The sequence below is a fragment of the Myotis myotis genome, unplaced genomic scaffold, assembly GCF_014108235.1.
Source record: "Myotis myotis isolate mMyoMyo1 unplaced genomic scaffold, mMyoMyo1.p scaffold_m19_p_3, whole genome shotgun sequence".
In the NCBI taxonomy this organism is placed as follows: Eukaryota; Metazoa; Chordata; class Mammalia; order Chiroptera; family Vespertilionidae; genus Myotis; species Myotis myotis.
In genome coordinates this window covers 108,710,993-108,734,683 of record NW_023416335.1, presented here as the reverse complement: position 1 = coordinate 108,734,683, position 23,691 = coordinate 108,710,993, and the positions used below count along the sequence as shown (strand labels likewise).

General features: G+C 43.2%; 1 protein-coding gene across 2 annotated transcripts in view; it reads left to right on the top strand.

Moving 5' to 3' along the window:
- Window positions 1-21,872, top strand: part of IL17D (interleukin 17D) — a 44,347-nt gene extending 22,475 nt beyond the window's left edge. For both annotated transcript variants that reach the window (XM_036299520.1, XM_036299519.1), the window contains exon 3: window positions 20,422-21,872. In XM_036299520.1, coding sequence (XP_036155413.1) covers window positions 20,422-20,761 — 340 coding nt within the window. In that variant the 3' untranslated portion in view covers window positions 20,762-21,872. The remainder of the gene's footprint in view (window positions 1-20,421) is intronic.
- The last annotated feature ends 1,819 nt before the right edge of the window (window positions 21,873-23,691 follow it).

The following is a 23,691-nucleotide window of genomic DNA, read 5'->3' as shown; positions in this document are numbered from 1 at the left end:
ATTATAATCAACAGTTCATTCTGTTCATCAGATTATTTATTCACTTGATTCTTAGATTCACTTGTTGATAGATGCATATTTGTTGTTCATAATTTGTATCTTTACCTTTTTCTTCCTCTTCCTCTTCTTAAAGGATACCTTTCAGCATTTCATATAATCCTGGTTTGGTGGTGATGAACTCCTTTAGCTTTTCCTTATCTGTGAAGCTCTTTATCTGACCTTCAATTCTGAATGATAGCTTTGCTGGATAAAGTAATCTTGGTTGTAGGTTCTTGGTATTCATCACTTTGAATATTTCTTGCCACTCCCTTTTGGCCTGCAAAGTTTCTGTTGAGAAATCAGCTGACAGTCGTATGGGTATTCCCTTGTAGGTAACTGAGTTTCTTTCTCTTGCTGCTTTTAAGATTCTCTCTTTATCTTTTGCTCTTGGCATTTTAATTATGATGTGTCTTGGTGTGGTCCTCTTTGGATTCCTTTTGTTTGGGGTTCTCCGCGCTTCTTGGACCTGTAAGTCCATTTCTTTCACCAGGTGGGGGAAGTTTTCTGTCATTATTTCTTCAAATAGGTTTTCAATATCTTGCTCTCTCTCATCTTCTGGCACCCCTATAATTCTGATGTTGGTACGCTTGAAGCTGTCCCAGAGGCTCCTTACACTATCCTCGCATTTTTGGATTCTTTTTTCATTTTGCTTTTCCGGTTGGGTGTTTTTTGCTTCCTCGCATTTCAAATCATTGACTTGATTCTTGCGCTCCTCTGGTCTGCTGTCGGGAGTCTGTATAGTATTCGTTATTTCAGTCCGTGTATGCTTAATTTCTAGTTGGTTCCCCAATATAAGATCGAGGGTCTCATTAGTTTTCTTGTAGATCTCATTAAGTTTATCGGCGGCTTCTAAACAGTTCTTGAGAGACCTTAAAAGTGTGGTTCTGAACTCTACATCTTCCATTGACAATTTTGTCCTGTTTCTTTGTCTCCGCATTTTGTTATGCTTCCTTGGTGCACCCCCTAGTGGTCTTTGTTCGCAGTCTTATAGTTAAATCTTGATTGTTGTAGCTAATTCCAGGGAGGGTTTGACCTCCAGGCCAAGTGGCTATGAGAATCAGCTGTGTCAGCAGTGAGAGAACTTCTGTCCTCTAGGGAGGTGCTAATCTGGCGTTTGCCTGAGGCTATCCGGCAAATGCCTCAGTGCAGGGCTTGGGCGGGGCGGGTCGCACAGGATCAACAGGGTGGGCCGGAGAGAGCAGTTATGGCGGCTCTCAGTCCTGTCCCCAGGGGCTCTGCCTCTCTGAGTCCCAGCACCCGCTGCAAAGCTCAGAGAGAAAGCTGCACTCGCTCTGACCGAAGCCAGACAGTCCCGCTTCTCCCGTTTGAGTCTGGGTCCCTAAAGACTCGCCCGGATCTGGAGCTCAGAGTCTGCGACTCCCTCCCGATTGAAAACGCCAACCGCGCCCTCCGCCGCCAGCCCGCTCCGCGCACTCCGCACCTCAGAAGTTGACTTCAGCACTGCGCCTCCTCTGATTGTCCGTATGCGTTTCTCTTTCCTCCTAGTTGTAGGACTTCCACTCAGCCGGCGTTCCTGTGGTTCTGGGTGATGTCCCTTCCGTTTTTTGGTTTCACTTTTCATATTTTGTTGAGGATTTTAGCATCTATGTTCATCAGGGATCTTGGCTGGTAATTCTCTTTCTTTGTAGTGTCTTTATCTGGTTTTGGAATTAGGATAACACTGGCCTCATAAAAAGAGGTTGGAAGTATTCCTTCCTCTTGGCTTTTTTTGAATAGTTTGAGGAGGATAGGTGTTAGTTCTTCTTTGAATGTTTGGAAAACTCCCCTATGAAGTTCTCCAGACCAGGGTTTTTGTTTGCTAGAAGTTTTTTGTTGTTTCTGGTTTTTTAAATAAGTGCTTCCATTTCATCAGTAGTTATTGGCCTATTCAAGTTTTCTGATTCTTCCTGATTGAGTTTTGGAAGATTATATTTTTCTAGGAATATGTCCATTTCATCCAGGTTGTCCAGTTTGTTGGAATATAGTCATATATAGATAGTATTTTTTTCAAGATCCTTTGTATTTCTGTGGGATCAATTATACTTCACCTCTTTTGTGTCTGTTTTGTTTATTTGGGTCCTCTCTCTGTGTTTTCTGATGAGTCTGGCTAGAGGTTCATCAATCTTTTTCATCATTTTAAAGAACCAGCTTTTGGTTTTATTGATCTTTCATATTGTTTATTTAATCTTCATGTCTTTTTTTTCTGCTCCGATTTCTATTATTCCTCTCCTTTTACTTACTCTGGGCTTTTATTGTTGTTCTCATTCTAATTCTTTAAGTTGTAGGGTTAAATACCTTATTAAAAGTTTTTAGTATTTTTTTGAGGTAGGCTTGTAGTGCTATGAACTTCCCTCTCAGGACTGCTCTTGCTGTGTCCCATAAATTTAGGGTTGTTGTGGGTTCATTCTCATTTGTTTTCAAGATGTTTTATATTTCTTTTTTTAATCTCTTTGATAACCTGTTCATTGTTTAATAGCATGCTATTTAGCTCCATGTGTTTGAATGTTTTTGAGTGTTTTTTTTAATTTATTTTTTTAATTAAATCTTTATTGTTCAGATTATTACAGTTGTTACCCCCATAGCTCCCCTCCACCCAGTTCCCACCCCACCCTCTGCCCTTACACCCCTACTGTCCTCATCCATAGGTGTAAGATTTTTGTCCAGTCTCTTCCCGCACATCTCATACTCCTTTCCCCCCGAGAATTGTCAGTCCACTCCCTTTCTATGCCCCTGATTCTATTATATTCACCAGTTTATTCTGTTCATCAGATTATTTATTCACTTGATTTTTAGATTCACTTGTTGATAGATATGTATTTGTTGTTCATAATTTGTATCTTTACCTTTTTCTTCTTCTTCCTCTTCTTAAAGGATACCTTTCAGCATTTCATATAATCCTGGTTTGGTGGTGATGAACTCCTTTAGCTTTTCCTTATCTGTGAAGCTCTTTATCTGACCTTCAATTCTGAATGATAGCTTTGCTGGGTAAAGTAATCTTGATTGTAGGTTCTTGCTATTCATCACTTTGAATTTTTCTTGCCACTCCCTTCTGCCCTGCATAGTTTCTGTTGAGAAATCAGCTGACAATCTTATGGGTACTCCCTTGTAGGTAACTGTTTTTCTCTTGGTGCTTTTTTTTTTTTATTAAATCTTTATTGTTCAGATTATTACAGTGGTTCCTCTTTCTTCCCCCCATAACTCCCCTCCACCCAGTTCCCACCTCACCCTCCGCCCTCACTCCCCACCCACTGTCCTCATCCATAGGTGCAGGATTATTGTCCAATCTCTTCCTGCACCCCCCACACCCCTTTCCCCCAAAGAATAGTCAGTCTATTCCCTTTCTATGTCCCTGATTCTATTATAATCACCAGTTCATTGTGTTCATCAGATTATTTATTCACTTGATTTTTAGATTCACTTGTTGATAGATATGTATTTGGTGTTCATAATTTGTATCTTCACCTTTTTCTTCTTCTTCTTTCTCTTCTTAAAGGATACCTTTCAGCATTTCATATAATACTGGTTTGGTGGTGATGAACTCCTTTAGCTTTTCCTTATCTGTGAAGCTCTTTATCTGACCTTCAATTCTGAATGATAGCTTTGCTGGATAAAGTAATCTTGGTTGTAGGTTCTTGGTATTCATCACTTTGAATATTTCTTGCCACTCCCTTCTGGCCTGCAAAGTTTCTGTTGAGAAATCAGCTGACAGTCGTATGGGTATTCCCTTGTAGGTAACTGAGTTTCTTTCTCTTGCTGCTTTTAAGATTCTCTCTTTGTCTTTTGCTCTTGGCATTTTAATTATGATGTGTCTTGGTGCGGTCCTCTTTGGATTCCTTTTGTTTGGGGTTCTCTGTGCTTCCTGGACTTGTAAGTCTATTTCTTTCACCAGGTAGGGGAAGTTTTCGGTCATTATTTCTTCAAATAGGTTTTCAATATCTTGCTCTCTCTCTTCTTCTGGCACCCCTATAATTCTGATGTTGGTACGCTTGAAGCTGTCCCAGAGGCTCCTTACACTATCTTTGTATTTTTGGAAAATTTTTTCATTTTGCTTTTCTGGTTGGGTGTTTTTTGCTTCTTTGTATTTCAAATTTTTGACTTGATTCTTGTGATCCTCTGGTTTGCTGTTGGGAGTCTGTATAATATTCTTTATTTCAGTCAGTGTATGCTTAATTTCTATTTGGTCCTTTGTCACAACATCGAGGGTCTCACTAGATTTCTTGAGGGTCTCATTAAGTTTATCAGCGGTTTCTAGAAATTTCTTGAAAAACCTTAAAAGTGTGGTTTTCAACTCTATATCTAGTAGTTTGCTGTCCTCCATTCCTGTCATTTGTGTCCTGTTTCTTTTTCTCGGCATTTTTTATGCTTCCCTGTGTCGATAGAGTGGCTTTCTGTGCTAAGTGTCCTCTAGGGCCCAGTGGCTCAGCCTCCCCAATTACCTGAGGTAGACACTCTTGGTGCACCCCCTTGTGGGCTTTGTGCCTCTCAGTCCTGCCTTCAGAGGTCCTGGCAATCACTGTGAGTGCCTCTGAGAGAAAGCTGCCCTCGAGTTCCGACCGATGCTAGACAGTCCCGTTTCTCCCGTATGAGTCTGGGTCCGCAGAGACTCACCTGGAACTGGAGCTCAGAGCCTGAGACTCCCTCCCGATTGAAAAAGACAATCGTGTCCTCAGCAGCCATCCCTCTCCGCATAAACCTCCGCACCTTTGTATTTTACTTCTGCACCAGACCTCCTCTGAGTCTCGGTATGCTTTTCTCATTCCTTCTAGTTGTAGAATTTCCACTCAGCCAGCTTTCCTGTGGTTCTGGATGATGTCCGTTCCACCTTTTAGTTGTATTTTTGAATTGGTTGTGCGAGGCAGCAATCTTCAGTGTTTACCTATACCGCCATCTTGGTTTTCTCCTCTCTTTGTGCTTTTAAGATTCTCCCTTTGTCTTTTGCTCTTGGCATTTTAATTATGAAGTGTCTTGGTGTTGTTCTCTTTGGATTCCTTTTGTTTGGGGTTCTCTGTGCTTCCTGGACTTGTAAGTCTATTTCTTTCATCAGATAGGGGAAGTTTTCTGTCATTATTTCTTCAAATAGGTTTTCAATATCTTGCTGTCTCTCCTCTTCTGGCACCCCCATAATTCGGATGTTGGTACACTTGAAATTGTCCCAGAGGCTCCTTACACTATCTTCATATTTCTGGATTCTTTTTCTTTTTGTTTTTCTGGTGGGGTGTTTTTTGCTTCTTCATATTTCAAATCTTCGACTGATTCTTGTGATCTTCTAGTCTGCTTTTGGATCTCTGTATATTATTCTTTATTTCAGCCAGTGTATGCTTAATTTCTAGTTGGTTCTTTTTCATATCCTTGAGGGTCTCACTAGATTTCTTGAGTGTTTCACTGAATTTATCGGCGGTTTCTAGAAAATTCTTGAAAAACCTTATTACCATGGTTTTGAACTCTATATCCAGTCGTTTGCTTTCCTCCATTTCTGTCATTTGTGACCTGTTTCTTTGTCTCCGCATTTTGGCTGCTTTCCTGTGTTGATAGAGTGGCTGTCTGTGCTAGGTGTCCTATAGGGCCCAGTGGCTCAGCCTCCCCAATTACCTGAGGTGTACACTCTTGGTGCACCCCTTTGTGGGCTTTGTGCATAGTCTTGTTGTAGTTAAGCCTTGATTGTAGTAGGTATCACTGGGAGTAATTGACCTCCAGGCCAATTGGCTGTGAGAATCAGCTGTGTCTATGGTGGGAGAACTTCTGTGCTGGAGACACCCCTCTGGGGCAAGACTTGCTTCAGTGGGGCTTTGGTGCTCACTGAGTCTGCCCCCTGAGTGTGTCCCTTATGGATCTGAGGAGTTGTAATCTGGATGGTCCCACTCTGACCACTGGGTACCCTGGCTCTTGGATCTCTAAGGAGGTGCTAATTTAGCCTCTGTCTGAGGCTACCCAGCAGGAGCTATGGAGAGATCTGTAGATTCCTCTTCTTTGTTTGGGGCTTGGAGGTGCCCAGATAAGGCCCAGCTGTGAAGCAGTGCAAGCTGCTGTGGGGCCTTGGGCCTTCTTTTGGATGTTCTGGATCTCTCTGACCCAGCTGCAGTTTGTTAGGTAATTTTAGATTGCAAAGGGCCAGGTCATTCATATTGAAAAGTCTCTGGGCACAGCTTGGATGGGGTGGAGTGTCAGGGAATCAACAGGGTGGAGCAAACAGCTATGGCTGATCCTCAGCCCTGCCCTAATAGTCCCGGGGTCTCAGTGTCCCATGGTAATCACTGCAAGCACCTCTGAGAGAAAGCCACCCTCGAGTTCCGCCCGCCTCCAGACAGTCCAGTTTCTCCCCGTGTAAGTCTGGGCCCCCGGAGACTCACCCAGAATTGGAGTTCAGAACAGTTGGGAGCTTTTGTCTCCCTCCCGATTTAAAAAGACAACCGTGGCCTCAGTTGCCAGCCCTTTCTGCGCACACCTCCGTACCTCTGCACTTTACTTCCGCACCTCCTCTGAGTCTCAGTGTGCTTTTCTCTTTTCTTCTAGTTGTAGAATTTCCACTCAGCCAGCCTTCCTGTGGTTCTGGATGATGTCCATTTTGTCTTTTACTTGTATTTTTGAAGTGGTTGTGTGCTGAGTGTTTCCTTCCACGACTCGCGTGGAGTAGGGTTCGGTATCTGAAAGAGGAGCCGCACAGCAAATGAGAGAAAAAGACATGAGATAATTTTGCAATATTGGGGGACCAGGCGGCAAGTCCCTAAGGACTTCTCCTCTATGCTCAGGCCTCACCAAGCTTTTATTGATCTGGGATGCCCCTATAGCATAGCCCTAGGCAGGTGACCCCCTGCAACAGGCAGACTAGCCCATCAGCAAGGATTTACATAATAATAAATGAAGGAGTAGTTTCAGCTACCACTGTCTGGACAAACAGAGGTGGCGCCTAGCTCTGGGCTTTGCTAGGGCTTCAAAGGCACCCAGCCTTCGGGGGGCGGGTTTCGGGGAGTGCTCTGTCTATGCTTATCAGATAGTGAAGGCAATAAACAGTTTCCCACATCTCCCCCTTATTTTTTCTTTAAAAAATAATCAAGTCCCAATTTCAATGTCCAAAAGTTCTGAGTCCATGTTTCAATGTCCGACAGTTCATGTGTACACGCCAGCAATGAAATGTTGGTTCTGGATGGTGGAAAATGCAGGTCCGGTCCTTTCTGGTCTGGTCCTGGGCAACCTGCAGCGACGCACAGCTGCTGACTGCTAGCATGGCAAGGCGTCTTCACCATCTCCATCTCTGAACTGTCTCTCCTGTCTTTGTGGCTGGAGCAATCTGTTCAGTTTCTCTCCTGGATCCCTTGTTGCAGGAATCCACATGGTCTTGTTCTCTGAAAGTATACAAACATATTCTCGACCAAAGGTTAATAATTGAAATTTTACTTGGGGAATTCTTTTTATATTTGCCCAAATGATTTTCCTTTGGCTTATTTTGACACCACATATGTTTTTCATGGGTGTCTTGCTGTTAGCATTACAAAATGAAAAAAGAAATATTTCAATTTTACTTGGGGAATTCTTTTTATATTTGCCCAAATGATTTTCCTTTGGCTTATTTTGACACCACATATGTTTTTCATGGGTGTCTTGCTGTTAGCATTACAAAATGAAAAAAGAAATTTTTCTAGATGTAATTTAGTTACAGGATATTTTTCCTTACATGGTATTCTTCCACTATCCCCCTTTTTTGATTTAATTAGGAGACTTCTTGGAAATTTTATAATTCAGTCTAGATAGCTTTAAATATTAATTTTTTGCACGCAAAAAAATGAACCTGAACATGCTTTAGGTTCATAGCATGTTTACCATGAACATTTTTGTTAATACTTTTTAAATAATTATTTATTTCAAATAGCCAAATTTAATTAATTTGAAAACTTGACAACTATTTTACTGTCAAATTTAATATTTTAACAATAATTTTAATTTACACTGTAAATATTAATTGAAAGGATCACTTTACATCCTTGTGAAGGCTCTGAGCATTCCTGTTATTAGACTAGATTTAGACATAGGGTCTGTTAGCCAAGCCTCCGTTTTTCTGGATTCTGATTTCAGCTGGACCAAATCTCTTCTGTTATTTGGTTCCTGATCTGGGCTGGGCATGGGAAGCAAGAAGCAGCCATGGGGACAGGAGACCTTCCTCAGAAGGGCCGAGTGTTCAAGCCCGTGCACCGTTCAAGTCCGTGCACCATTGGGGGGGGTGAGGATCTGTGCCCCACCTTTGTTGCACCCCAAGTTTTCTCCTACTGGCCCCCAGCTGTGCCTGTCTTAGGTCGTCCCACCCTGTGGGATCTTACCCGTCGTTGACTACCAGCTATCTCTGGGCCAAGTAGGGTGATGTGAGGTTCAGTTCTGTCTCCTTGATAGCCTATGTCCCTCTGGCCTCCATGCCCAGCAACTGCCTTTGGGTCCCCTCGCCTGCTGGCGGGGCCCCGGCATTGATCATAGAGAACCCAGGTTTCTTCTCCAGAGAGGGCCCAGCTTACGCCATTGGGCAAGAGACAGATCCATGGTACCAGCTTTTCATGATCCCAGCTTGAACAGAGAGCTCAGGTAACAGCTGTAGGCAATTGGATTCCTCTTGGCAAAAAAAGTCAAGATAGGTCAATACAGAATGCTTAAGTGCCTTCCCCAGGAGGCCCTCCACACAGTGGAAAGGAATAAATCCCTTCATGTAAAGCATTCAAATTCATTTGTAAATTTGTTTGGGATAAATGCACAATATACTGTTATAAAGCATGAAAAATTATTAATAAAACTTCGTAGAATAATACCATGTAAGAATATTCTTTGCTCTAGGTCATGACAACTTAATTTTAAACTCAAGGTTTGGAATGAGGAACCTAGTTTTCAAAAAAAAGAAGAAATTTACAGAAGCAGAGACAGTATGCTATCTAAATTACAGTGATGGGTAAACACATTATCTAGAGTCCTTGGGTAACCTAGGTAAAACTTAGGCATGTTATCTGAACTACAGTTTTTACCTGAATTAATTGTTACCATACTTCACGTTACCATGCCCCAGGTGGCATCTGGGCTGTTGGTTGTCTGGTTTGTCTTCCTCCTGCTGGATTACACTTGGAGAACTTTAACTTGAAAAAGAAAAATCTTTCTTTTTTACACCAAGTAACTATAGGGTTAATTCTTGGATGTTGACTGATAGTGCCGCAAGGCCATGTATTCCAAGTCATTAAACATTTATGGTGACTGTACATATATTCAGATTTGGTATTTTAACAGCAAATCATTAGATTATCCTGTAAATATTAGTGGAAGATATTTCAAAATATTAAACTTTCTCCTTTTTATTAAATTTAAAATAATGTTTTTAAACAGCATTCCCTTTTGGCTTATTTGCATATACAGAGGGATCATGGGAAGCCATCGGTAACCTTTTTAGAAGAATTTTACTTTACTAGGATTCAATTGCTTACAAAGATTAGTAAATTTAGTAAAGTTTTATGTCTGATACACGAGGTGCAAACGCTGCTTCACTTCCAGCCTAATTTAAAATGCAGCGGTGAGGAGCTTTTAAATAAAAGACATTGCTAGTTTAAATAAAGACTTTGCTACTAATAAATCAATTCTTTCTTTTATTTGGCAGAAATTCCTTATGCAACCAAGCATATTTTAAAATATTGCACTCGGGAAAAAATTCCAAATACATATCTAATTAAAACATTTTCAACACTTAAAAACAGTTCTCAACATAATAGGATCTAGTCTTGACCATGGAATCAATTACTCTTAATTTGTTTATGATATATGTATAACTGTGGTTCTACTGAGAATTTAAGATATCTTTGAAAAATGTATCTACAAGCCTTTTAAGAAATATGAGCTCTATTGTCGGCCCTTATAAAGCCAACTGCTTAAAACATTGGTCTATCATACCACTGAAATTATATTAAGACCGTGATTGCTAATTTATTAAGTATTAAAAATATCTTCTTAAAAATAGTATTAAATAAATCTACGAGGCAAGCACACTGTTTGCCCCATCCAAATTTCCGCAGTAAAACTCCGCCTTAAAACTCCACCCCTGAAATCCCATCCTGCCTCAGTGAGCAGACACTCCTTTTGTGATTGGCTAAGTCAGAGGGCGGGGCTGTTCCAAGATGGCGGCCCCCAGGGGCGCGGCAGGTCATGCGGCCAACATGGCGGCTGCCAAGTCACACAGCTCAACATTGAGGCTGTCTACACTGTTCTCTGACAGAAAAGATGATTTCCTCATTCTCACAATAAACAAGGGAAGAGCAAACCAAAATCCCTAAAAGATAGATGGCCAACATTATATTGTAGACAAACAGAAATCTCATTAGCTGTTTATACCCTTTATAATTATCTTAAACAATATTAATCAAATTTAAACTGGTTTTTGTATTAAAAATTTCAGTTGAGATCTTAAAAATTAATCCTCTTTTTAAAATCAGACCAAGAAGTAACATATTTTGAATTCCTAATCATTTAAGAGAAAACACATTCTATTTTTTCAAAAACAAGTTATACATTAGATATTTAATTAATTTCTCCCGATTCAATTTGCACTTTAAACTTTCAGAGCTTTAAATCTTAGACATTTCAAATAAAATATAAGGCATTTTCAATTAATAGATTAACTTCTATCTTCTAGACTTCATAATAGGCATACTCAGATCAACATTTCAGTATTATAAATTTCAATACTTTTAGATGATTTGAACTTACAAGCTTTAAGTTTCCAGCCATTGCTATTTGTATGTAAACTTGACTATCAACTTCCTGGTGGTGCTTGCCTCAGAGCGGGAAATTTCAAAAGAGCTACTTTAAATGGCCTTGAGAAACCAGTCTGTATTTCTTTCTCAGGTTCATCTCTGCTGTTTTTAAAGCCAAAACAGTCTCGGGTTTTTATTCTGTACACAGCAAAAAGTTAAGTTCAGCTCAAAACTATGCGCACTCGTTTTTAAACTGGCCTTTTCCCTTTACATGTGCACAGAAATCCCGGATGCATTTATAAATTTGTAAAAGCTTTAAGTCATTAGCTGGAAAAAAGGATAAAGATGGTGTATTTGTTCCCAAAGTCATGCTTAATTGAAAAAGACATTTTAAGTTTTTCCCTATTTCGCTTTCTAAAGTCATGCCTAGCACCCAAGGTTATCTTAGCCAAAGTTTGGTTGTCATAAGATGTTCTCCGGTAATTTTTAAACAAAACATTAAGTAATCTCATTGTGGGAGGGCTTATAGCTCTGCCCTTTCCTGCCACCTTTGAATCTCTCCACACCAGAGGCGGACTTGGCAGCAGGGTTTCATTTCTTATTACAGATTTTAGATTCCAAATACAAATTAAGATTTTAATTTGGACAAGAAACCACATTAAGATGACCATGGCACTCTTTTTTCAGCCTGATCTTAAGGAGTACCTTTTAATATTCCAATTTCTTTATAATTTGGCCTTTTTGCACAGGTGATTCTATTAACGGCAAATTAAACATATCAGGATTAGGACATGGAGGTGGAGGGAGCCATGAAGGCCATTCCTCCCATTTTTTTTTTTTTTTTCTTTCTGTTCCTCTTAAGGAGCGGAGGGTGCAAGGGGAGGAGATTTATCCTCCTTGACCTCTCCTAAAGGCTCTAGCAAATGAAATGCCGTGTTCCACAAGGGGAAACAATTTTTGGCAAGTTCTGATTAACTTTTTGGCAAACTTTTAAGATCTAATGTACCTTTTTCAAGAAACCAAGGGTTATGTTCTATAATAACATGCAAAAACTATAAAATATTACCTTCTAAAATTTTAATACTTTAAACATGCAAATCAAAAGTCTATAATAAAGTTTCTTACTTTTTTAAAAGCCAAATATACCTTTTTAAAGCCGAATCTACTTTCTTAAAGCCAAATCCTGCCCCGTTTGTTAGCCTGGTTAAGAAAACGTTCCCAGTTACTTACAGACCCGGGCTTCTGTAGTTGATCCTGGGCATTGAGTGCGGTGGAATCCCCTCACCTTTTTTCGGTGAGTTTTCCACACCTTTTAGGTGAAAACTTCCTTTTCTCGCTCCAGCGAGACCTGCACTTCCAGATTACCCGTTGGGCGCCAGATGCTGAGTGTTTCCTTCCACGACTCGTGTGGAGTAGGGTTCGGTATCTGAAAGAGGAGCCGCACAGCAAATGAGAGAAAAAGACACGAGATAATTTTGCAATATTGGGGGACCAGGCGGCAAGTCCCTAAGGACTTCTCCTCTATGCTCAGGCCTCACCAAGCTTTTATTGATCTGGGATGCCCCTATAGCATAGCCCTAGGCAGGTGACCCCCTGCAACAGGCAGACTAGCCCATCAGCAAGGATTTACATAATAATAAATGGAGGAGTAGTTTCAGCTACCACTGTCTGGACAAACAGAGGTGGCGCCTAGCTCTGGGCTTTGCTAGGGCTTCAAAGGCACCCAGCCTTGGGGGGGGGGGGGGGGGGGGAGTGCTCTGTCTATGCTTATCAGATAGTGAAGGCAATAAACAGTTTCCCACAGTTGTGCAATGCAGCAATTTCAGGTATTTACCTTTGCCGCCATCTTGGTTTCTCCCTTGAGTGTTTTTATTGTAGTTGATTTCTAATTTCATACCATTGTGATCTGAGAAGATACTTGATATGCTTTTAATCTTCTTGAACTTGTAGAGACTTCATAAAGATACTAACATGGGGTCTATCTTTGAAAATGTCCCATGTGCACTTGAGAAGAATGGATATTCTGTGGCTTTGGGATGAAATGTTCTGAAAATGTCAATTCCATCTGACCTACAGTGTTGTGTAGGATCACTGTTTCCTTGTTGATTTTTTGTCTAGAAGATCTATCCAGTGATGTCAGTGGGTCTTAAAGTCCCCTACTATGACTGTATTGCTATCAATCTCTCGCTTCAAATCCTCCAGAAGTTTTTTTATATATTTAGGTGCTCCTGTATTGGGTGCATATGTTTACCAGAGTTATATCCCCTTGTCGTATTGATCCCTTTAGTATTATGAAATGGCCTTAATTATCTCTTGTTATGGTCTTCACTTTGAAGTTTGTTTTGCCAGATATCAGTATTGCTACCCCAACTTTTTTTAAATTTGCATTTGGGAATATAAAATATTTGGGAAATGTTTTTCCATTCTTTTACTTTCATTCTCTGTTCTGAGGTGGGTCTCTTGTAGACAGCATATATATGGATCATGTTTTCTTATCTGTAGGACTATCCAAGGGTTTGATTGGAGCACTTAAGCAATTTACATTTAAGCTTATTATTGATAGGTGTGTATTTATTGCCATTCTTATTCTTTATGCCAGTGTTCTTCTCTTTCTCTCTATTTCTTCTTCACATTACAGCAGTTCCTTTACTATTTCTTGCAGTGCTGGTTTGGTGGCAATAAACTCTTTGAGTTGTTTTTGTTTTTGGGGTTTTTTGGGGTTTTTTTTGGTCTGCAGAGCTCTTTATTTCACCTTGGATTTTGAATGATAACCTGTTGGATAAAGTAATCTTGAGTTCAGTCCCTTGGTTTTCAGTACCTTGCATACTTCATACCATTCTTTTCTGGCCTGAAGTGTTTCTATTGAAAAGTCAGATCACAGTCTAATGGAAACTCCCTTGTAGGTAAATTTCTATCTCATGCAGCTTTAAGATTCTTTCTTTGCCTTTAATGTTTGACATTTTTATTATGTGCCTAGGTGTGGGTCTTTTGGAGTTTATCTTGTTTGGGACTCTCTTTGTTTCCTGATCTTGAATGACTTTTTTCTCCACCAGGTTAGGGAAATTTTCTGCTGTTATTTCCTCAAACAAGTTGTCTATTCCTTTATTAGATTCTGCTCCTTTTGGTATCCCTATAATGCAAATGTTGTTATGTCTCATATCCAAAGCTCCCTCAAACTCACCTCATGCTTTAAAAAAATTTTTTTCCCCATTTGCTGCTCTGAATGAATATTTTTTTCTACCTTGTCTTCTACTTCACTGATTTGGTCTTAAGCTTCTTCTAGACTACTGTTGAATCTTTCCAGGGTGTTCTTTATTTCAGCTATGTCATTCCTCATTTCCAATTGATTATTATTTATTGTTTTAAGCTCTCGTTTCCTGTTGGTGTAGCTCTCATTAAGAACTTTATGCCCTAGCCGGTTTGGCTCAGTGGATTGAGTGTCCTGGGTTTGATTCCAGTCAAGGGCACATGCCCAGGTTGTGGGCTTGATCCCCAGTAGGGGGCGTGCAGGAGGCAGCCGATCAATGACTCTCTCTCATCATTGATGTTTCTATCTCTCCCTCTCCCTTCCTCTCTGGAATCAGTAATTTTTAAAAAAAGACTCTTATAGTTCTTATAAAGTTGCTCGTAGTTCTCACTGAATTGTTTGAGAATCCTTATTACCATTACTCTGAGTTCCTGATCTAAGAAATTGTTTATTTTCATTTCATTTCGTTCCTTTTCTGACGATCCCTCTTCTTTCATTTGGGGGTGCTTTGTCTCCCCATCTTTTTGTCTCCCCATTTTTGCTGTCCCTTTGTTTTTGTTTGTATGTATTAGATTAAACTGCTATGCCTCCCAGATTTTGTGGGGTGGTTTTATGTAGTAGGTATTTTGTGGCACTTGGGAGTCTCTTAGATCTCCTGAGCTGGGTGCTCTAGGAAAGCCCCCTACTTTAGTTATTTGGGTTCTCTTGTTGTAGTTGTGTCTTGAATGTTATTGTCCCATTTGTGGCTGGAGTCTCCTCTCAGGCTGGCTATGTGGCTCAACCCCAACTACATTGAGTGAGCTGCTGTGGAGCTCACTCAGACCAATCAGAACAAAATAAAACAAAACACAACAAAACCTGAAACAGAATTAATAAAACAAAAACATACACAAGTCCCTTACAGCACCAACAAAAGCAACCACCAGAGAAGAGAGAATTAGGAAAGAGAATAGAGAGCAAGAATAAGAGAAAAAAAGAAAGAATGGAAAAAAAATGAGAAATAAAACAAATTTTAAAAAGCACAAACAAAAAAACAAGAGAAGGGGCAGAATATGTTAGGTGCAGAACTGAAATAAAGAAAATAAGAATAAAGAATTAGAGGAAAAGGGAAGGGAACCGTTTTAAATTAAGGGGGTGGAAAAGAAATGAAAAGACAAGAAAATTTTTGAAAAGGAAAATAGAGGAGAAAGTAGATAGGCCTAAAATAAGAAAAATAAAAAAGATGTGCAAGCAGGAGAAAAAGAGAGGAAAAAAAATGAGTAATGAAAATTGCATAGTGAAAGGGAAGAGGAAAATTAGATATATGAACGAAACAACAGAGACTAGAATAATAACAAATAAAGCAGATAGATGAAGAACATAAATTTAAAAATGGAAAAAAAGAAAGGGAAATTAAAAAGGAGAGGAAAAAAGAGTGGGGGGGAAAAATTTTAAAAAAGTAACCCTGAAGTGGCATTTGTTTCAGCCAAGTTCAGTGCCCCCTGGGAGCTCGCTTTGGATCCCACTCTTCTGTTCTGTTTGCCAATTCTGGGCTTCCTGTTAGGTACTTAGGTGGTAACCACAGTCAGGTACTATCTTTTGGCTTTTAGCAACCTGCTTGATGTTCCTAGCCATCCACCAATCCACCACTTGTGTCTGTCTTCACAGGCCTTGGCTGCAAGCAGGAGGGGCTAATTTGCCCTCTAAAGTAGGTTTGTTAGCAGCATGGGGCCCAGGGCTGGATCAGCGCACTTCCCCTGGTTCCTCAGGCTCCACCTCTGCCTGCCTTTGTCTGCTAGCCAGCTGTCAGTCTTAATCACTCAAAGGTCTGTTTCTGTAAGAGCTTTAGGTCGGGCAGGTGCTGTTTGGTTTTCAGAGAATATGGTGGGTGTGTTTCCCTGTCCCAGAGCTAGGCCTCAGCCAGTGGCCCAAAATATTACTCTGCCTTGTCTGAACATAGGTCCTTGTATGGAGACCAACGGGGTTGGCTGGAAACCTAGAGTTTTTATCAGTTCTCCCGTGAGGGGAAAGTATTGCTCTGGTTTCTAGGATACTGGCGGATAGCCTCTCCCCCAGTCCAGTCACTGAGGGCTGCTGAGACTGCTCTTTAATAGGCAGGCCCCCTCCCTCTTTTTTCCCCTTTGGAATGAAATGTCTGCGGAGTCTCCTACATTCTATATGCTGTTGGTCATATCCTCATAGTACTTTGAGTGTGTTCTCCATACCTGTATTAACAGTAAATAGGCTAAATCAGATTCCAGTTGGACCAGCCTCTTCTCAAGCCTCTGCCCATCTTGGCTCCAGGGAGGCCACTGCTGCCTTTATCAGTTTCCACAATTAGACTTCTTGTCCCTTAGAAGTTGATTTTCTTGCCTTTTACTTGATATGTCTTCACATAACACCCTGAACAATTTCATTGAACCACCTTCTATATCAGGGGTGGGGAACCTTCTTTCTGCCAAGGGCCATTTGGACATTTATGACATCATTTGCAGGCCATACAAAATTATCAACTTAAAAATTACCTATATTAATAAAAGCCTAGGTGGCCCTTGCGGCCTTGCACAATGCCCTCACGTTGTCACAAGATGGCCACCACAAGATGGCCGGCAGAGGAGGGCAGTTGTGGGTGATCAGGCCAGCAGGGGAGGGCAGTTGGGGGCGATCAGGCTGGCAAGCAGAAGCAGTGAGGGGTGATCAGGCAGGCAGGCAGGTGAGTGGTTAGGAGCCAGCAGTCCCGGATTGTGAGAGGGATGTCCCAGATTGGAGAGGGTGTAGGCTGGGCTGAGGGACACTCCCCAGTGCACAAATTTCATGCACCAGGCCTCTAGTCCTACTATATTTGGTCAAACATTTCATTAATTGATCCCTAATGCCTTGGCAGGGCCAGACCAAATGATTTCACGGGCTATATGTTCCCCACCCCTGCTCTATATGCTAATAATTTGAAAATCTCCACCTTCCCACCAGTACCTCTCTCAGCTCTAGATCATCTTCCATCCCATTGTCTGAGGGATCCACTAACATACTCTGATAAGGACACTTCCCTCTCTAACACTCTTCTCATCACCTTCAGAGTTAAACCCCAAGTTCCCTGCTATGAATCAAGACTCTTACTGGTCTAGTCTCCACAGTCACCCCAGGCCTGTCTTGCCTTCCTTCCTTGCAGTTCTAACTGTAACTTGGGCCCTCAACTCTCAGCTTTGGCCTCTGCCCTAACAGCCCCTTTTCCTTTCTTCCTCTGAACAGATGCACCCGAGAACCAAATTTGCCAGGAAGCCTCCCCTGGCTGCCATGCAGGGTCAGCTGTCTAGGTGTTTCTTTGCACATTTATCCCCCAAATGAGTCCTTGGATAGATGATTCATTGACACCCTACTGCCCCAAACGTTATCGGCATGCAGATGCTTGTAGAATAAATGTTGAGAATGACTGGAGATTTTAGAAATTCCCTTTCATTCAAATGTTCAGTTAGGGTCTTATATTAACCTCCAGGTATGAAGGATGGGAAACCATCATCAGCTCACCATCTCTTTCTCTCAGAAGTCCAAGGTGTTATGAGAATATGGGTAAAGAGCAGATTAAATTCAACTAAGGAAATTGGAAAACTTAAGATATTGGCTTGAATTGGACCTTAAATATAATGGGTCTTCACTGAGTTGATACTGGTTTTGGGAAAGAGCACCCTGAGCAGAGCTGAGCTGCAGCCCATGCAGGGCACATCCCGCTGTGGGTGCCTGGGGGGTATGCTGCACGGAAGGGAAGATGGTGAAGAGGTGTGGGGAAGGTACCAGGAAGGACCACGTCATGCAGGCCTCTGAAAGCAAAGCAGAGGACTTTGGATTCTTCCTGAGGTGAACCCCCAGCATGAGGGAGTCGAGGAAGCCTGTGCCTCAGCACCCCAGTTGGGTAGGAATGAGGCATTGCAGAGGAGGTGGGAAAGGTAGGGATGGACGGCTTTGTCAGTCCTCATAAGGATAGAGTTCACTGTACTACAAAAGCCTGGACGGCAGTACCGAGGGAACAGCAATGATGAGAAGCTTGAAGTCTAATTTGAGTGCGAGTCAGAATGTGAGGAGTGGAATCTGTAAATGTAAGGGTCTTGGTGGCAGAGACACTTGCATTTTGTAGGCAGCCCCCACTGCACTCATGTTTGCACATAACACAAGTATTAGTATTCATGGTTGAGTCTGCCTCTCTCCCCATAGTGCAGCAATGAGAAGGAAATTAGTAGACCTCGCCTGTGCGCACCCCACCAGCAGGGTTGCCTGTGCCTGAGGCCTCCTTGCTCCCCCATTACTACCTTAATCCTTCTGGTCACCCCAGTGGGAGTCTTGGAATCCCTGATGACTCAAACAGGAAATGTGCCTCTCAGCTTTAGAATGTTCTAATGGCAGGTCCTCCAGTTGAACCGTGACCCACCCTCTCTTCAGGGCAACCTGCCCTCCCTCAAGTCCTCTCCTTCTACAAGTGTTACCCCCCCCCCCCCAGGTGTTAACCACCTCTGCGACATGGACACCCACACAGCACCTCCCTTTAGGCAAAACTATCTTAGCTCTCTCCCATTCTGTAAATGGCACATAGTTGACATCGTATAAACTTGTCATTGCATGAAGATACCATTTCTAGACTCTTCTCTGCCCAGCCATCCTAGTCATCAGTGTCTGAAGATGTTTGGTCCAAGCAGAAGGACTCATGTACCCTCTTTACCCGTCCAGGGCCATCCGTCCTCTTTGGGCCTCAGTGGCATGGTCTCTAATCCTGTTTAATCCTGTCACACCCTCCCTGGCCCCAACACCGGCCCAGCAGCATCATCCACTTCGCTCCTCCCGCAACAGCCTCAGCTGTCCCTCACCCACTCCACCCCTCCCACTCCCTGCTGCTCCTGCCCCCTTGCCTCCTTTTACTAGATAGTCCCAACATCTTAACTGGAAACCTCTCAACCTGGTTGATGCATTTAGTCATTAACAGTGAGGGCTAGTCCACAGAACCAGTCACTTGAAGGACCTATGCAAGGCACAAGGGTCAGAGGAGCCCTGGCCAGGCCCTTCCTGGGATGCCTAAGGTACTGCAGCCTCACTGCTGCCAGGAGCACGCAGTAAAAGAAATGGAGGAGAAACCATGCACACCTCAAGTTCTAGGGTTCAGAAACTTTTAAGCATCTATCATTTTTTCCATTTATTTCAGGCTCCCATTGGTCAGCACTTTGGGGGCCTTCCTGGACTGGCACATAGTAGGTCTGCAAATGGGGGTGTTGCTTGAGTGGTTGGGGAAGTCGTAGCTCTGATTCTGAGATTTTAGGGTCCCCAGCACTCAGCTCCAGAAGAAAGAAAACCATTCATAAGACAATCACACAAGTTTTAAATGGGCAGACTAATGGAAATGAGAATTTGGAGTCATGGCAATCCTTAGAGAAAGGGGGATAATCCCACCCTCTGAAAAGAGAAACTCTGGAGGAGTCCTAGGTCCCCATTAATGGCTTCCTTGCTTTGGGGAGGAGGAGGTAGAGGGTAGAGAGGGGCTTGGGGTTTCTCTTGTTCCCCCAGGGAGCACCAGACCCTCTGCAGTGTGGGAGCAGGCTGTTTGCAGGTGTTTGACACTTGGTCCTTTGCATCTGACCTGAAAGTAGGAAGGCCTGGATCAGGATGAAGATGACTAAGTTTAAACCTTCCCGCACTTTTCAAATGTCCCAGACTGGCCAGGCCTGACATTTCCTGATGTCACTTCAGCCTCTTCACAGAGGAGGGCACATGGACCCTGACAGATGGACACAGGGCTCACGTGTGGCCTTCTGGACAGGTGTCTTTGCTCATGGCTGTTTCAGTGGCCAGGTGACCAGTGTCTACATGGTCTAGTGCCCAGGTCAGCTAGCCCCATGCAGATTCGCCTGTCCTGGGGACCTGTGTGGGCAGTGCCCTGGCAGTGTGGCCTTTTCTGAGGCTGCAGAGCCTGGTGGGATGGAGCAGACACAGTTCTGCTCAGGGGTGGCCCCTTAGAGCTGGAGTTGGGGTCCTGGCACAGGGAGGGTGTCTGATGACACGCAGTGGCTGTGTGTGTCACCTGTTGGTGCATGTGCACAGTGTAGAGGTTATTTTTCTAAGGGCACTAGTTAAGAGCCTGATTTTAGGCAATGGCCCGAGGCCAGCTGAAAAGCCTGTCTTTGGGATCTGTAGATCCGAGTCTCGCATGGACACTACCTGGGGTCAAGTGTCCAGCCAACCTTCCTGCTTCGTGTGAGCGGGAACCTCAGCACTTCCTAGGACCCCGTAAGCCGCCCGCTCAACAGGTGGCGCTCCCTCCACCCGAGTTTGCACTAAGGCCCTGCAGGCTGACCCCTGCGCAGTGACTGGAGCGGTTCACTGAAGCCAGGGCACTCTGACCCGGTGTGCAAAAACTGGCACTGATCCCAAAGGCACTGCACAAGCTTGCACTGATCCCGCCTCTCTCCGCAGGCTGTCCTACGACCCCACCCGCTACCCTCGGCTCCTGCCGGAGGCCTACTGCCTGTGCCGAGGCTGCCTGACCGGGCCGCGCGGGGAGGAGGACCTCAGCCTCCGCAGTGCACCCGTGTTGCTGCCCACGGTCGTGCTGCGCCGCACTGCGGGCTGTGCGGGGGGCCGCTCCGTCTACGCGGAAGAGTACGTGGCGGTGCCCGTGGGCTGCACCTGCGTCCCCGCGCCCGACCACGACGCGCCAGCTGCCACCGGAACGGACCGTGGCGGAAGAGAGCGGAACCAGGACCCCGGTCACGAGGAGTGGGACAGGGACCTACGCAGGCCTTTCCGTTCATGAGGACAGTGACCTGGGCAGGTCTTTCTGCCCGGGCCCCGCTGGGGAACCTCTCCGTTGTTAGGGCTTCTATTCTAGGCGGAGTCAGCGCCCAGCTGATGGGATTGAAAGGAGTTGGCTTAGTGTAGGGACCGGCCTCTGGGGCAGGGCGGGCCACCACCGCCCCGAGGCTGCTGTCCCAGCCCCACCGCACAGCGTCAGTGTATCGGGTGGCACCGCTGCTAGGACAAGCAGGCCACAGCCTCCACACGTAGGTGATAGATGCGTTTTAAACTATCTTTTTATGAGCATATATCGCTACTTATTTTCAATAAGGGCAGGAACTATTTTTATATTAGTGATTTTGAATATTAAAATTTTTTACTTGTTTTATAGACCATGTTTTCCCTTCTGCTAGCGTGTAGAAGCACAGTTGGAATCCTCAGATAAACCTTACCGGGTGCTGTGTCCCAAGTCTCTGCAGCCACCCTGTCCTCATTGCTGGCACAACCAGATGGACAGGGTTGAACCCGACATGCCCAGCTGTCCTCTCCAGGAGCTGCTACAGGGATGAAAGGGAAGTGTAATAGGCTCAGGGTATCCCAGAGCCATCCCAGAAATCCTAAACTTCGGTTTATTTACTAGCACATCAATGGCTGCAGGTTTACTGAATTAAAATCTTTTTTTTTTTCTCTTCACTTTTCAAAGTCAGTGGGCCAATTTGTAGGTAAGAGGTAATGCGATAAAGGCGACAGGGGGAACATGACATCTTTGCCGACTCTCAAGAGCTTAACTTGGCTGTTTGAAGGGCTTCTGGTACTAGTCACATATGAGGGGGAAATGAGCTAACTTTAAATTTCAAGAAAGCAGTATTGAGCCTCTTTTTCTATGTTGTATTGTGAGCTAAACCCTTATTTCTTTAGCCTGGAAATCTGTCCCTGAACATAATGATTTGTAAAAGTAAGAGGTACTTTTTAAATCTTTAAAACAGTTACTGGTGAAGGTATATTGCTTGTGTGTATTTCTTTCTCATGGGCTCAACTGAGTTTTAGAGGAAACAATATGTTTATTAAAGTCTTTGTCTTAATTTTATGGTGGAAGTTTAAGATTAAATCAAGTAGTAACATAAAGTCAATCTCTTTGCTCTCCTGTGACACCCCAGCCAAGCCGAGAAGTGCCCTTTCTTCATGTGTTTCACTCCCAAGTTTCAGCTGCCACAGAGGTACACAGTTGAAGTACACAGTTTTGGCTGCCTGAGTCACCATCAGTTTTTATTTGATCTGGACGCAAGGTTCACTGAGAGGACTTTCAACTTTTACTATCTGGTGACAGAAGTTGTGCATGAAAATACCTTGCTGAACAGAATCGGGATTTTCCAAGTAGCCGTGGATAGTTCTATATAGTTTGGGATTATTTTTATAAAGGTAGCCCTAGTGGAGGTATCTCTAGAGTATGTTGTCCAGAAACGGAAGGTTCAGAGCAACCTTTTGTTGCTAGTTCAGATAACAACAAAAATCCCTGCCCTGGCCAGGTACCTCAGTTGGTTAGAGCAGCGGTCGCCAAACGGTTGTCCACAGACCACTGGTGGTCCATGTGGTCCGAAAGGTTGGCGACCGCTGGGTTAGAGCATTGTCCTAATATTAGGAAGAAACTTGCTTTCCATTCTAAGATCTATAAAGGCAACTTTTGTACTTTTTCTCTGAATGGCACATTCATCCACTTAACTATTTATTGAGCACTTGCCCTGTTCCAGGTGCTGAGCTCCTGGAGCCCGCTGTGAACCACACCAACTCTGCACTCAGCTGAAAGTGGAAACTGAATTGGCTGTCAGCACGCTGGGCATGCTCAGGCCTCTGCTCACCTCACATATTGCCCAAGAATCACAGCTAGTTTGCTCATCTATAAAATGAGGTGGTGCCATCCACCTCATAGGTATTGTGATGGCTGATCACCATTGTGAAGCACCTAGCAGTCTTGCCCACACACAGTAGGAGCGAAAACACACTGTCCCAGTGACTCATGAGTTACATTGAGAATAAGTAGTATCCAGCTCTTATTTGAAGTGTTTCTATTACTTCAAAGTGCCTGTTTGTTTGTTTGTTTTTAAGTATAAAAGGTAAGTTTAAAATGAAATCTATCCATGCCCTGGCCAGGTAGGTCAGTTGATTAGCGCGTCGTCACAACATACCCAAGGTCGTAGGTTCGATCACTGGTCAGGGCACATACAGAATCAACCAGTGAATGAATGCATAAATGAGTGGGACAACAAATCCATGTTTCTCTCTCTCTCCCTTCCTGCCTTCCAATCTCTCTTGAAAATCAATAAATAAAAATTGAGATAAAAACGAAATCTACCCCTAGATAGCAGCAATTAGAGAGAATATATTGAAATCAGAGGGCTGTGACCCATTGTGGCGAGATACTGCTTCAATGAATAGTTTATTGAACAGAATTTTGTTCTCTTGTTAAAATTAAAGTTTTTTATTTTGGAAGGGAAGGGGTTAGTATTCTGTTTTAATGACAACTAGGGAAATATACTGGCTAGAGAATTATGCCACCAAAGTTCAAGGACATCTTTTCCTCCTGATCCTGATAACATCGTTAACATAGTTGCATCTTGTTGATATGGGCAAGTACAATAAATTCTAGCAGCATTGGACTGTACATTTCATAGCTTCTTTCCCTCCTCTTAAAAAGTGCCACCATGCCTACTTTTCCTTCAAGTAATTCTATTTTGAGTGTTTCATGGCAATGCTCTCGGAATGGAGATACCTTACTGGTCATTGAAGATTTTTTCCCTCAGACAATATTTCTGTTATGTGCTTATTTTGTAACAATGGAATCATTTGGGAAGAGCCCGCAGAAGACACTGGCTCTTGCCAGCTGTTCCACATTCAGAGGCCAATGACCCAGACTTCTGGTAGGACTGCATTTCTTCTATTAAGGCAGAAGGG